Genomic DNA, 15,546 nt, shown 5'->3' with positions numbered 1-15,546 from the left:
AACAAATATAAATAAATTGCAAGAACTCTTAGACATAACTAAGCTCTAAAGTTAATTTTCACTCTAATATTTTCTGCTAAATAGTGGGATTTTGAGCTTCTTTCTGTTGTCCACATGGTATGATGGGAGGCTGGGGGCAGAAAACAAAGCCTAGGACCTCCTCATGGAGATATTTTAATATGAGACTATCGTATTAGAGCTTACATCTTCAGGCTAAGAATAAGAAAGGAGGGACACATTGTACCATATGGGAGTGGACATAAATCATGACCTTGGTGCCAAGTGGAAAGATTTATCATCTGAGTTTATGCTATCAGTGTTGCTTGAAAAGCCTCAAGCAACAAAATTTATTTTAAAAAAAGGATCTAGATTGGTAGTATCCCAAGGTGACTTAAACAGTAATCCTCTCCAAAGAAATGCATCATCAACTCTGATGTCTGAGTACTCTCCACATGAAAATCAAAGAAATACAAGTGTATACTTAAAAATGCAAACCACGAAAGGATGCATGACACCATGAGTAAGAGTCAGCAAAAATAACAGCAAAATCTGAAACAAAAGACTTCAAATATTGAGATCTAATCCATTAAATCATAATGTTTAGTATGTTAAAAATCACGTAAGAGAGGCTTGAAGATATGATCAAAAAGAAAATGAAAAACAAGAAAAATTGATATGAAAGCAAGTAGAACTTTGAAAAGTGAAAACTACAATAATTGAAGTTAAAAACCCAATGAATGAATTAGACAGGGTTTTAAACTGCAGAGAACTAATATACTCCAAGATTATCCAAAGTAGTTAGAATGCATCACGAAGAGCAAAAAGATGAAAGATACTAAAGAGAGGTTAACAGATATGGAATATAGATTAAGAAGGTTCCTGCACTGACTGGGAAGACGTTAAAAGTGACAATATTAGACTATGGCAAATAAAGCTGTTAACTCTAAGATGACAACTAAAAAATAGCAAGTGTATTTGAATTCCTAGCAAATGGAGGGAAAATATGGAAGAAATAAAAAGACACAGAACAAGCAAATAAACACCACCATTAATAAATTACAGATTTAAATCTAAGTGCAATTGTAAACTTCATTAATTTTGCAGGGATTACATGCTACAATTAAAAGATAGGTTGAAAGAAAAGTACAGAAAAGAAGAAAAGAAAGGTGAGACAGTAGTCATCCCTTGTCTGCAGTATGGCTTTCTGTAATTTCAGGTAGTCAGAGTTCCAAAATGTCACATACAATAAGATACCTTAAAAGAGAGCGAGAGGAACACCATCATGTAACTATTATTAAATTATTTTACCATAATGTTCTATTTCATTATTACTTATTATTAATCTGTTACTGTGCCTAATTTATAAAGTAAAATTTATCATAGGTCATGCATGTATAGGAAAAAACATCGTATATACAGAGATCAATATCATCCATGGTTCCAGACATCCACTGGGGGTATGAGAACATATCCCCCGTGGATAATAGGGGACTACTGTACAGCCATACCAATACTGGTCAACAAGATACATAGGAAAAAATTGTATTAGCAAGAAATATGTTGCTTCATATTAATGCTCCAATCTACCAAGAAAATATGATACTTTTAACATCTACAAACCAAATAACATAGCTTCAAAATATAGAAAGCAAAAAGTGACAAAATTGGAGGACTAGACAAATTCACAACCATAGTGAGAAAAGTTTTAACACATCTAAATAATAGAACGAACAAACCAAACAAAAATCAGTACAATGTAAAAGGCTTGAATATAATGAGTAAATTTAATCATGAATATATAGAGAGAACAATGCATCCAATGATCTACTTTTCAAGCTCACATGGAAAGTAATCCATTGCTGGATCAATATTTTCTAGCCATAAAGCAATTAATCTAGAAATCAGAAATGAAATGATAACTAGAAAATCCCAATATACTTGGAAATTAAGCAATACATATCTTAGCCAAGGAAGAAATAAAAATAGAAAACGGAAAATAGCTTTAACTAAATTTGAATGATAATGAGAAGACTACATGCCAAAATGCTTGGCACGGAGCTTGAGTTGTGATTACAGGAAATTATAGAACCTTAAATGTTTATGTTAAGGAAGAATAAAGATTGAAAATAAGTGATCTAATTTTCTATCATAAAGAGTTAGAAAAAGATATGAGTAGTAATTAATGAAAAAACAAGCAGGAAATAGTGAAGATTGGTGAAAGCAAATGGTGGTTATTTCTAAAGACTGATGTAATTAATAAATCCCTGTCAAGAAGAAAAAAGATAAACAGTATCAAGCAACAGATCTTACATTAAGAGTAGACAGTGCAACAGATCTTACTATTAAATAAGAGGATGTTATAAATAACTTTAAGTCAACAAGCAGAAAATTTATCTGAAAGGGATAACCTCTTTGAAAATTAAAATTTACAGAAACAGATGAGAAATAATAGGTTGGCTGCCTATTATTTTATAATATATTTTATAACATTCTATTATATTTATTACTTAAACAGAATATTTAATCCAAAATCATCTCCAAATGAAAACTTCAGGTCTGGATGCTTCACCAGCTAATTCTATAAATCTTAGAGGAAGTAATCACATCAGGCTCACATAAACTCTTCCAGAAAAAAAAGACAGAACCAATCTGACCTTTGTATTATGAGTTTAGAATAACCGTCTATCTACAAGAAAATTTCAAGAACAGAAAAAAGTCAATCTCACCAATGATCATAACTGCAAAAATCCTAAGCAAGAAAAAAAGATCCAAGCAGATATAAAGGCAGTATAGAACAGCAATGTTGGGTTTATTCCAAGAATGTAAGATTGGTTTACTATTGAAAACCAATCAAAGTAATTCACATAAACCAAAATAAAGCAGAAATATAACATAATTTCAATGAATGTAGGCGAAAATATTAGGCAAGGCTCAACTTGCATTCAAAATAAAAACTCCTAGCACACTAGGAATAAAAGGAACTTTCTTTATCTGTTAAAGCATATTGACAAAAACCTACAGCAAACATTATTCTTAAGGGTGAAATGTTGAAAGCTTTCTTTCTGAGATTCCATGAGAAAATAATGCCTCAAAATACCAATTCTAATCCACTTTGTATGAGAGCTAATAGCCAGTACAGCAAGTCAAGAAAATGAACTGGGTAAGGGCTAGGAAGATGAATATAAAATTATTCTTACATGATATGTTTATCTAAGAAAAAAATCCAGAATAATAATCCTCATATAAAAATAAAGATAACTAAGTTTACCATGGTTATTAGATATAAATCAAAGCAGAAAAATTAATTTCATGTCTATATGTGAGTAACAGCTAGAAAATGAAATGTGAAAAAATACGCCATTTAAATTAACACCAAACTGTCAAGTACTTAGGAATATATCTCACAAAAAAAAGTTAGACTTCCACAAAGAAAACTCTAAAACAACGATGAGTTAGATTAAAGAAATTCTAGAGATAGTACACTGGAATATAACAAGCTCATATATTACAAAACTTATATATCTGAGTATCAATTCTTTCCCAATTAATGTAATCGTAATAACGATCCCAACAGTTGTGCATGCACAAGTGTGTGGTGTGTTGTGCTTTCTAGAAAGGGAGTTGTGTGACACATTTACCTTCCCACATAGCCTGTCAGATTTGCCTTCTAAGAGCCAGGGCAGTTGACTAATGCCTTTTTCCCTCAGCAGCCCACAATTTTAGTGTTTAAACGGTTTAGAAGGAGGGCAGGGGGGACATTCACTGGGTCTGTTTATTTAAGATACAGAGGAAGAAAGTCAATAGCCAAAGAATAATACTAATGATAGCTAATATTTTTAGGTGATCACTACCTGCCATCCACTGGTCTAAACTCTTTATATGGACTACTTCATTTAAATGTTATGAAGCAGAAATAATTATTTTTATTCCCATCCTACAGATGAGGATCCTGAGTCCTAAAAGTTAAGTAAGTTGCATAATATCATTCACTCCCAGTTATAAAACTCCATGACAAAACTTTGAACTCGGAACATTGGCCTACGATCCCATCTTCACTGCTTCTGTAGTAGGCACTTTAAAAAATGCAAATAAACACATGTGACTCATGTAATCCAGCTGAATATTCCTGTTTATAATGCTGAGGATTTAATTCAAAGACACTAAGTAGCAATATCCCTAACACTTAAAACCTTACTAGACTCTTTCCCCATTTATCATAAAACATCTTCCATAGAAAATCCAAAATTGAAGAAGCTTGGTAAATCAAAGCTTTCCCATCTCAAAATCAGACACTTTGTAAAGCCATGTTTTCGTAGATTTCTCCAGTTTTCCTGAACTTGGGAGCTCCCTAAATCCTCAGAAAGTCATCCCTGACTCAGGCATTTATAAAACAAATTACCTTAACTTTTCAATTTCTGAAAAAACTCAAGGAATCCTCTTCATCCAACCATGTGGGCTCAGTAATATGGAAGAACACAGTCTTCTAAAGTTCAACCCACTTAACAAAAATGAGTGTGACCACATCCCAGAAGCGGGGTGCAGTTATATTCTCTGGGTCCTCCCGAACTGGCTGCCCCACTGCATTTAACCTTGTGTTAGTGGGAAGGTGTCCTTTTTCCCAAGCCTTGGACATATGATGTCCTTTGACTCTTCTTCCCAGGGAAATGAAAACTACTGGTCATATACTGTTGTAGGTTCTTATTTAGTCCTGTTTTCTACAAAAGGCTTTCCTTCACAATGCATGGTTCTACACTAGCCTGTTACTGCTTTCCTTATACCTGCTCCCTGCCTTGATCTTTCTGTCTTCACCCTTTGTTCCTTTAACATGTGACTCTTTTTTTTTTTTTTAAATTGCATTTTAGGTTTTGGGGTACATATGAAGAACATGCAAGATTGTTGCATAGGTACACACATGGCAGTGTGGTTTGCTGCCTTCCGTCCCCTCACCTGTATCTGTCATTTCTCCCCATGCTATCTCTTCCCACCTCCCCACCTCCCCGCCCCTCCCCCATTTCCCCCCAATGGACCCCAGTGTGTAGTGCTCCCCTCCCTGTGTCTATGTGTTCTCATTGTTCAACACCCGCCTATGAGTGAGAATATATGGTGTTTGATTTTCTGCTCTTGTGTCAGTTGGCTGAGAATGATGGTTTCCAGGTTCATCCATGTCCCTACGAAGGACGTGAACTCATCGTTTTTGATGGGTGCGTAAATACAGGAGGCTGACTCTTGAATTAAACACAAAATGCATTCATCTCTCATTCCCCATAGGATTCCAGCCTCACTTAATCTGCTTGCCCATCTTCATTGCTTAGCATTTTTCACATCAGTTCCTAGCCAGGGCAATTTTACTTCTTAAAAAGGTGGCTTCTAAGCTTTACCCTGAAACATTTGTAGGCAGTCTAGGTGTATCTTAATCTCAGTATTTCCTCTGTGGAGATTTCCCTAGCCACTCAAGGGCACAAGGGTTAGAGCCCTCACTACCTAATGATAGAACGTATGATATGATATGCTTCCTTCTCCTGCATTACTCTGCCTGCTGTCTAGCATAAATGCTGCATGTTTTTTTAGTTGTGTTTTTTTGAGACAGAGCTTTGCTCTGTCGCCTAGGCTGTAGTGTGGTAGTGCCATTTCGGCTCACTGCAACCTCCAACTCCTGGGTTCAAGCAATTCTCCTTCCTCAGCCTCCTGAGTAGCTGGGATTACAGGCACATGCCATTATGCCCTAAAAAATTACAAGTTTTTGCATTTTTAGTAGAGATGGGGTTTCACCATGTTGGCCTGGGTGGTCTCGAACTCCTGACCTTCGGTGATCTGCCTGCTTCAGCCTCCCGAAGTGCTGGGATTACAGATGTGAGCCACCACGCCTGGCCAAATGCTACATGTTGAGTAAAATGTTTTGGCTTCATATTTACATAGATTTAAAATTTGTATAATATTAGGGAAGGTAAATAGAGAAGGTAGAGAAGAGTAGGAAAAAAGGAATACAGTTCATTCCACATAAATGTAACATCATTGCTCCCACTCCCATCAGTGTCAGAGAAGCTTTGCTTTGAGAGTTTTATGTCTGTCTGTGTTTTTTTTTTTTTTTTTTTTTTTTGCCAGTTGCCAAAAGCTGAATAAAAGTTGTCCTGGTTCTTAAGCACTGAGTTACAATGGAATTCCAACAGAGTTACACATGCATCCCACTTGAATGCCCAGCAGGGACTTTAAGGTCACTGTAATAATGAATGGCCAAGAATTAATAGGAGTCGAGCCTTAGGAGCCTTCCTGTGTTGCAGCTGGGCAGAACAGTACTCTGGTTCATGGGCTGAAGACCCATCTCAGACATGACCATCACAGCTGTGCTGGGCACAGCTGCCCCGCAAAAGCACTGGGGAGTTGGGACCCTGTTTAAATCACTCTGCCCTCTTCTCTCTTCAGACACATTTCCTTTCACATTTTCAACTGCACAACAGCCACATTTGTCTTTTAGAGATGTTCAAGAATGGAGACAGTTTTACCAAACAACATGATCTTCCTTCCCGGGTGTTGACCCCACTCTGTCCTTTTATCCTCCTGACTGCCAACAACGTCCCTCACTGAACTCTCTTCCATTGACTTTTTCCATCTCCTCAAGCCCCTGCATGACATGCCTCATCTCTAGGCACTGCCAACTGCACCTCCATGGCACGGATGCACTAGATCCCGTACATCTCTCAGAGTCTTGACCTTTGTGCTTTTGCACGAGGGCTGTCTACTATTGAAGCCCCCATTCATCAATTCTTTGCCCAGCTACCTCTGCCTGTTCTCAGAGATGCTGATAAGTTTCGGCTGCTTCAGAATTGACAATGTTTGTCCTTCTCCTACATCCCTTCCTGGGCTGATCAGACCTCTCCCTACCACTAATGCTACCGAATTCTAATCAGCTTTTACTGTGTTTCTCCCTCACTGAAATATAGATTCCTCGAGGATACTGATATTTTAGTATATTAATGAGGAGGTCAGGTTCCAATCCAAGCTACATGGCTACTAGTTGTGTGATTCTGGACTTCAAATGTAATCCCTCTGTGATTCAGTTTCCTCATCCGTAAAATGAGGATATTAACCATCCTTACTTTATGGGGTTGTTGGAATTATTTAATTCTCCTTTAAGTAGCTCCTCAAAGGAGCTAGTGTGTTTACAAGGCTTAGAAGACTGCCTGGCTGGCATGAGATAACAATTGGGTTTGCTGTCATTATTGTAATTTGGGATGTATTTCTCATACTTAGACCAAGTCAGTATCTGAAACTCAGTAACTGACAGTTGAGTGAGGAAATGAATAAAGAATCATGATGCCCTCCTCATTTTAGTATTCATGTTTACTTTCAGATGTTTATGTTAAACATTTTGAGGGTAAATTCAGCAATCTTTTCCCAATTTATATGAAACCTACAAGAATAAGGCATATAGGCATCATCTGTGTGGCAAAAATGTTTTTTCTTAAGATATTAATAATGGAAATAACTAAATTCAATAAAAACTCACCAACTTTGTTTAAAATCATCCATAACTTATTTTTTAAACAAAACCTACATGTTTACTATGCTTATAATAAGTGGGCATTCAAGGGCAATTTCATTGGCTATGCAACTGAGAACATTGGTATTTACATAAAGTTGCATATTAACTACTTATATTTCCTGATGTCAATATCATTTATTGATTTTCTTGCATTTTAATGCATAGGACTTGCACTTGGTTTTTAGCACCACTTATAATCCGCTTACCCATGTAATTCCAAAACAATATATTCTTTAAAGGAACTAGAATGATCCACATAGACATGACCAATAAAGTAAGAATCAATCCTTGGAACATGGGTGACACAATTCTAGATTAAAGGGGGAAATAAATAAGTAGTTAATAATTCAAAGAAAATTAAAAACCTTCCTATTTATTGGTGCCAAATGAAAACTAGGCAAAACAGAGTCAATAATAAAACAAAATATATGAATCTATAGTCTTTCTTAACTGGGGTTCCATTAGAGAGTTTAGCTACTATTTCCTAAGATAGGGGGTGGCAAGCTGTGGGTAGACTGTGAGCAAAATCCAGGGTATTACCTGTTTTTAAAAAGTTTTATTGGAGTGCATATCACATCCATTCCTTTACGTATTAACTGTGACTCCTTTTACACTTTAACAACAGAGTCGAGTAGTTGGGACAGAAGCTGTATGTTCCAGAAAGCTGAAAATATTGTCAACATTCTCTACAAAGGGCCAGAGAATAGTATCCTGTCCTAAGACATCCATATATGTGGCGAATTAACTTCACATTTAGCATCTATGATGCTACTAGATATGTACCATTCTTTGGAGAACTGGAGAGAAAAGTCACTCAAGGCATTTACTGAGTTCTGTGGTTCAGATAGAAAAGGCTCCTTTATAGCACATGTGCTTCTGTTTTTATTTCTGAATAGGGTAACATTTTAAATATCTATAATTTATCACCCAAACTGATGTATTTTTGAGTGAAAGTGGACACTATTTATAATGATGCTGGGGCGACTGGAATAAACTGGGCCATATGGTCACCCCAGTTCTGAGACACCACCCAACTGTGAAGTTAAGGAGCCAACCGAAGTCAGACAGGGCTAATCCAACAGTGTAGCTTTGGTTTTTTCGTTTTTGTATTTTCTGACCGCCCTTCCTCCAACCCCACTGTCCTTGAGAATAGCAGGTCTACTTCAAAACCACAACACAAATTTAGAACTTACTTTTTAATCCTTTCTCCAAAAGAAGCTATTTCCTCCAAGATGTTTTGTACCGTTGAAACAATATCCTGTACCATGTAGATTCTTTCAATCAGCCCCTTTTTCTCAGATTCCTAGAAAACACAAAAGCAAGATTTAACTGTTACTTCATTTTTTTTATCATGCTGATATAGAAAATATAATTATAACATTATAAAAACATGGCTTTTACCAACAGTCACTACAAAAGATAGATCACTGTTTTATAACTTAAATGTTGACTCCCCCCTACTGACCCAGAAAAATCTGTTCACTCACTCAGATGCTACCACTCCTAATGTGTAAGCCTCAGTTTCTACCTTATTGTCATGAGATGATAAAGGGAAGCCCCACAGAACCAAGGGTTTCACTTTCCTGTGGAGGCTGCTGTGTCCCTCACTGAACTCTGCAACCCCGTCAGTCTGGCTAACTCTGACTTCTTCTCTGTCTTCACAAGGTTTTCTGCAAGCTCACCCTATCCCTCTCCTAACAGTGTTCTTCAGAGATATTCCTGGCAGGTAATGCCATGGCATGTTGGAGACAGAGGTAGTTATGAGTCCTAGTATTGGAGCATCTTAGTCAAACTCTGCTACATTTTTAAGCATGTTTTAAACATTCCCAGATTGATGACATTTCATCCATCCTTTGGCACCCACCTCAGTAACAAAGGAAGCAGCAGGATTTGGACATGCTGCAGAGTAACCCCACAGTGTACTGCTGGGGCTGCAGCCCACCCAGATCATTCCCTTCCAGGATGATCAGCAATTGATTGGGATCTCCTCATGACACTGGAAAAAAATATTAATTTATCTTCCTTAATTTCTAGTGCTTCAAGTGAGATGGAATTCAGCATTCTAAGAATATTATCCTCCTCCTGCTTATAGAAAACCTTACATGTGTTTTACCATGCTAGGTAACTAACAGCTTTATGCAGGTTACTCAGAAATCACTCAAATGTCAAGATTCCCTGAAGAGTAGTATTTTTACTCTATTTTTAATATTATGATGCTATATTCTAGTCCCTTATGAACTTTGCTGTAATTGAGATGTAGCCCACGAGCTCTCAACTCCTGCCTCTCTGGGTCATTGTAGTCACCACACCTATTGTATGAAGCCTAAAACCTCAAACAGCTCTTTTTCCTCCATAGAATTTTAGTTGGGTTAAAATTGTACTAAGTCACCGAGCCAATACTTCTAAATTTAAGAGGACATTCCTATAATACCATCTGCACTGCAAAAGAAAAAAAATCATTTTCATCTCGTATCCTTTGTTCCATCAAACTGGAGCCAGGGATGGAATGAAAGAGAACCCACTACCAATAGGGACTGCTGGTAAAAGCACCAAAATGGGAGAAATGTTGAAAAGCACAAACCTTCCTTTTTACATCTGTACTTGTTTACGAAACTACTTGGCTGAAACAGACCAAGGAAGAACAGAGGCTAGAATGTCTCACTGCCACCTCCTCTCCAGTAATGGGTGCTCAATGGTTTGAATTAATTCTTACCATCAAGATTTACTCTTTTATCCAATCATTCTGTACAGAACGAAAGCCAGGTTCATTGCTTACTTTTGTCAAACTTTCAAGACACATTTACTTTTTTACCCTAACTTGTATTCTCTTTTTCCCTTACTCTAATTCTTCAAGCAGTTTGTGTTAAAAATTAGTTATGCTGCCAGAACATGCTAATTCATGTATCTACTGACATCTATTAATGGGCACAATGGTGAAAACCCATCTCTGTCTGCCACATAAGTATTCATGTTTATAAAGGAACATTTGAAAGCATGAGGGAACTTGACCCAAAGGGCAAAAGTGGCTTCCTCTTTTCGGCAGCATCCAGTTGAGGTCAAACCAATTTCTTAGAAAATGACTTAAGTTTCCAAGTCATTCAATTTCATAAAAACTTATATCAATTGTCTAATTTTTTTCCTTATGAAATGCCCAAATAGTGAGGTTCTGGTTGTGAAGAAAAGATGAGTTAGTATGCCAAAATAACAATTTTCACAAGTCCTTTTCCTTAATAATAAATATGATGTTTGGAATATTAAATATCCAAAGACTAGGCTACAGAGTTTTACTTTATCTTAAGTAACAGAATAACTTCTGGACTTGTTTACTTTTAGGAGTAGAAGTAGTCAGAATTAATTTTTGAAATGCTGATCAACTGATAAGTTGGTTTTATGATATTGGTGGACCTATAAAACTATTCCATTTTTATTTCACAAGTACATTATTTAAAAAAAAATAGATTTTTGTATATTAAAATAAACTTATCTGGATATTTTTAAATGACACAATAATGATATATATTCATATACTTTAGTTAATTACTAGCTATATCTGTCTATATACCCATGTCAGGATTACTTTGCAAAAGAATGTACTTTTTAATAGCATCTTTTAATTTCTAATATTTCACTAAATTGTTCTTAATCATCTTCAGGTTGCATTTAATGGTCATTAAATTGACACCTTAATTGACTCCACTGTAGAACATAATTTTTATGAACAACACTTTGTACAAGCACTTAGGTACCTTGAAAACTCACAACAAAAATGTGATACATGGAGAATATTCTTGATCTATTTTTAAAATATTGAAATCTGTATATACTTCATCCCAAATATTTTCAAAGGCACTGAAATTTTGTATTCATTCACAGAAACTTTTACTGTGAAATATTTTTTCAAGACAATAGGTTAGAACATTTAACAAATGTATGCTGAAAAATGGCATCTAAATTTCTTTCCATTAATGATTCAGAATATATATTTATTGTATTAAAAATCACAAAGATTCTTCCCACAAATTAAAATAATCTAGATAAAGAGCAGTGGCTAACACCTGTAATTCAAGCCCTTTGGGAGGCCTTGGTGGTTAGATCATGTGAGGTCAGGTGTTCGAGACTAGCCTGGCCAACATGATGAAACCCCGTCTCTACTAAAAATACAAAAAATTAGCCAGGTGTGGTAGTGCATACCTGTCATCTCAGCTGCTAGGGAGGCTGAGGCAGGAGAATTGCTTGAACCCGGGAAGTGGAGGCTGCGGTGGGGCGAGATTACACCACTGCACTCCAGCCTGGGCAACAGAGTGAGACTCTGCCTCAAAAAGATAAATAATAATGTTTAAAAACCTAGAGTATAATTTCAGAATTCAAAAACTGAATCATGCCTAGCATTTGACCTTACATGTGTTGCTTTTATACAAAAATAAAGTGGTTTGTGGCCACTTAAAAAAATTCACTCCCATTCAGAAAAAGCTTCCAAAAATAAAGTTAGTACTTCAGTCATAAAAAATTTTGAGTAAAATTTTCCAACTGATTATGACCATAATTTAGAGAGATGTTTTCCACAAAAGGAGTCCAATAGTTTTGGAGAATGTTTAAGTTAACTGAGATATCTTCAAATGTTCAAACCTTCCTAAGATGATGGGTAAAGAAGACAAAGTACATACTGCTATAATGATGTTTATTTTTATATGTGACATAATTTTGTCACATAACCTTGTTGATATCCCAACTGTGTATATAAAAATGTTGTTAAGTGTGGACACTACAACTTCTAATTCAACTGCTGGAGCATTATCACTTGTCTGGATGCAATTATTAATAATTAGTTCATCACAGCCAATACTAAGTACATTTCTGCCTCATATATTTCTTCATTTTGAAGGAATATCTTATTAGTTGTGATATTTGCTCCATCAAAATTTGCATTCATATTATTATAAAGTTAAATAATTCTCAGTATTGTTTAAATTTACAGTGGCATTGTTGATGTTAGAAATTACAGTATTTGTAGAGTTAACTTGCAAAAGCTTTATTTTGTTTTCATATATTGGATAAAAAAATCAATAATTTCACAAAGTCATCTGATATAGAGTTTGCATCCCTTGATGGCAGGAAGATTAATAGCTACTTGGCCATTTTTCATATATGTATAAATTAATGGGGAAGAACAGTCATTTGATCTAAATGAAAAGTCATGCTCCACAGAGATATGTCAACATAAATTCTCAGCTGTATGCATTAAAATAACGTTTTTGGAAACAATTTTCTCAGGTACTTCCTCTTGGTAGCTGTTGAGGCTTCTTTGGCAGGTTTGTGACTTGGGGTTTATACATGTCAGTGATGTGATCAAGTCAAGGCCCAGGGTAGAGAGGAAATGTGAACAAAATATTTATCAACAACTCTCTTAAGAAATGTACTATCTGTACATGATCATTCACTAAATATGTAATCTTTGTGTTTTTATTATTTACGTATTGAAAAAGTAAAAAAAAAGGTAAGTGCACATTTACTCACTACAATGAGTTAAAAAAATATATGCTAAGAGTGTTCAGACTACTTTTTATTCTCTTATCAGCAGGAAGGCTTAAATTTTGCAAACATTTAACATACACCTACCCTAACATTTCTCATGTCTCCTAACCATTCTGAATAGGCAGTTTGAAAGCTTCCTGAATCTTACTGGCCCTGGCAATGGCCACAGCTTAATGGGCCAGTAGACATCACATGCTGTCAACTACTGCCTGAAACAAGAAGGGATTAGCTCATCTGAGAGCACTTTGTTTTATTACGGACCATGCAAAAGCTTTCCTTTAAAGCTGAATGTTAGTTACTCAGTCCCTGAAAAGTCAGGAAAATAGAGATGGGTCATTCCTGGCTATCAGAGTTAGCCTGGTGTTAGTCTTTGAGAACCCTGGTCACCATGCATGCATCCCATGGGCTACTAGAAATGACCACAGAGGAAGATGAAAGCTTAAACTGAAAGCCAAAGCAATGCATCCCACTTTGTTATAGTGGAAATATTAAATACAATAGTTTAAAAATGAGGATAATTAGTAAATGAAAGCTTTCTGGGAAAACAGGGCCCTGTGATTAACCTGAATCACTTTTCTCTAAAATTAATTAGTAAACAAACCATTTATTTCCAGAGAATCTTCTAGACAGTGAGGAGAAGAAAAAAAATCTTTTTCACATGTTTCCACCCTTTCCTTAAAATCCCTGCACTGGGCATTTGCTATTCATGTGAGAGAGGAAAATTTCCATCTGAGCTCAGGTATCTTAATGATTAGCAGTAAATGTAGTTTTTGTTATCTGAATGGCTTTAAAAATGGCCTCTGGACAGTGTATATTTATCAAGGTACAGTAGCTTCCATGCTAAAGGTTACATTTTCATAGCTCGGATGTTTCATTATCTTCCATTAACCTCTTTTTGGCTGTACCCTGCTTGAACTAAGGGATCAATAGATAAGACCAGGCTGTTTTATCTGACCCTGTGTTCTTAGCACCAACAATTGTGGTGGGTACATCCTCAGTGTTGCTACAGTGCTTATTTGAGGGAGAAATGAATGTATACAGGAAAAAATAGTTTATCAGGTTTATAGTAGTATTAAATAATTATTTACATCAACCCAAGAAATAAGCAAGTGCTTGGGGTTTGAGAGAAGATTCTAGGCTTTATAAATATAACAGAATGACTGAAAGGCCCAACTCAAGCTTGATGACTTTTGTGAATCCTCTTTCTAAGGATGCTAGTCTATGCTGACTACTGTCTTTGTTCTCTCAATTTGCATTATACCTCTATCATATTAATCATCCTAACAGCAAATGTTCTTTTCACTCTCTGTACTGCAAACTTTATCTCTTTGTAAATAAGATACTATTGCTTTTATGGTCTTTTCTCCTGGATATCCCTGCTGATTTTCTGTCTGGTTGATCTGTCTAATATTGACAATGGGGTGTTAAAGTCTCCCACTATTATTGTGTGGGAGTCTAAGTCTCTTTGTAAGTCACTAAGAACTTGCCTTATGTATCTGGGTGCTCCTGTATTGGGTGCATATATATTTAGGATCGTTAGCCCTTCTTGTTGCAGTGATCCTTTTACCATTATATAATGTCCTTCTTTGTCTCTTTTGATCTTTGTTGCTTTAAAGTCTATTTTATCAGAGGTAAGAATTGCAACTCCTGCTTTTTTTTGCTCTCCATTTGCTTGGTAGATCTTCCTCCATCCCTTTATTTTGAGCCTTTGTGTATCCTTGCATGTAAGATGGGTTTCCTGGATACAGCACACTGATGGGTTTTGGCTTTTTATCCAATTTGCCAGTCTGTGTCTTTTGACTGGGGCATTTAGTCCATTGACATTTAGGGATAGTATTGTTATGTGTGAATTTGATACTGTCATTTTGATGCTACCTGGCTGTTTTGTTGGTTAATTGATGCAGATTCTTGATTGTGTTGATGCTCTTTTACCATATGGTCTTTTCTCTTTAATTATATCTAGCACTATACCAAGGGACATATTATAGGATATATTACATAGCCTTCAGTATTAGTATTTCTATTATAGGAAACTTAGGTCCAGGGAAGTTAAATGATGTGTCTATATACACCAGACCATGGAGTCAGACCATGAGTTCAACTCTGGTCTTGTCATCTACTAGCTTGATGATCATGGCAAGTGCTTTATGCTTTCTGAATTTTAAGTTCAATATCTGGAAAATATAGATTATCATTACTCTAATTGGAGTGTGAAGAAAATTAAATATTATCATATATGTAAAGTACCTAGTATATTCCAGGTGCTTCATAGACACAAGTTCCTTCCCTTGAAGAAAGCAAAGCTACAAAAGAAGGAACAACCTTTCGTCTGGTTTAAAGAATACTGGGGTTAATTTAAGTTTCAAAGAAAATGATCTTCCAGGACAAGTCTACTCATGTTGCCCTGAGTTGTATGAAAGATCATCTGCAGTTCCATCTGCATCATGCTGGCTTTATTTACACGTTTCAGATTG

The 15,546-nt window shown here is 35.9% G+C and overlaps 1 protein-coding gene across 17 annotated transcripts in view; it reads right to left on the bottom strand.

Annotated features, from left to right (window-relative positions):
• Positions 1-15,546, bottom strand: part of MCTP2 (multiple C2 and transmembrane domain containing 2) — a 279,413-nt gene that overhangs the window by 18,130 nt on the left and 245,737 nt on the right. For all 17 annotated transcript variants that reach the window (XM_074400075.1, XM_074400073.1, XM_074400064.1 and 14 more), the window contains one exon: positions 8,734-8,843. In XM_074400075.1, the coding sequence (XP_074256176.1) occupies positions 8,734-8,843 (110 nt within the window). The remainder of the gene's footprint in view (positions 1-8,733; positions 8,844-15,546) is intronic.

This window comes from Saimiri boliviensis, chromosome 5 (assembly GCF_048565385.1).
Source record: "Saimiri boliviensis isolate mSaiBol1 chromosome 5, mSaiBol1.pri, whole genome shotgun sequence".
NCBI classification, from domain to species: domain Eukaryota; kingdom Metazoa; phylum Chordata; class Mammalia; order Primates; family Cebidae; genus Saimiri; species Saimiri boliviensis.
The sequence above is the reverse complement of the archived record's forward strand: the minus strand, read 5'-3'. Positions and strand labels throughout refer to the sequence as shown.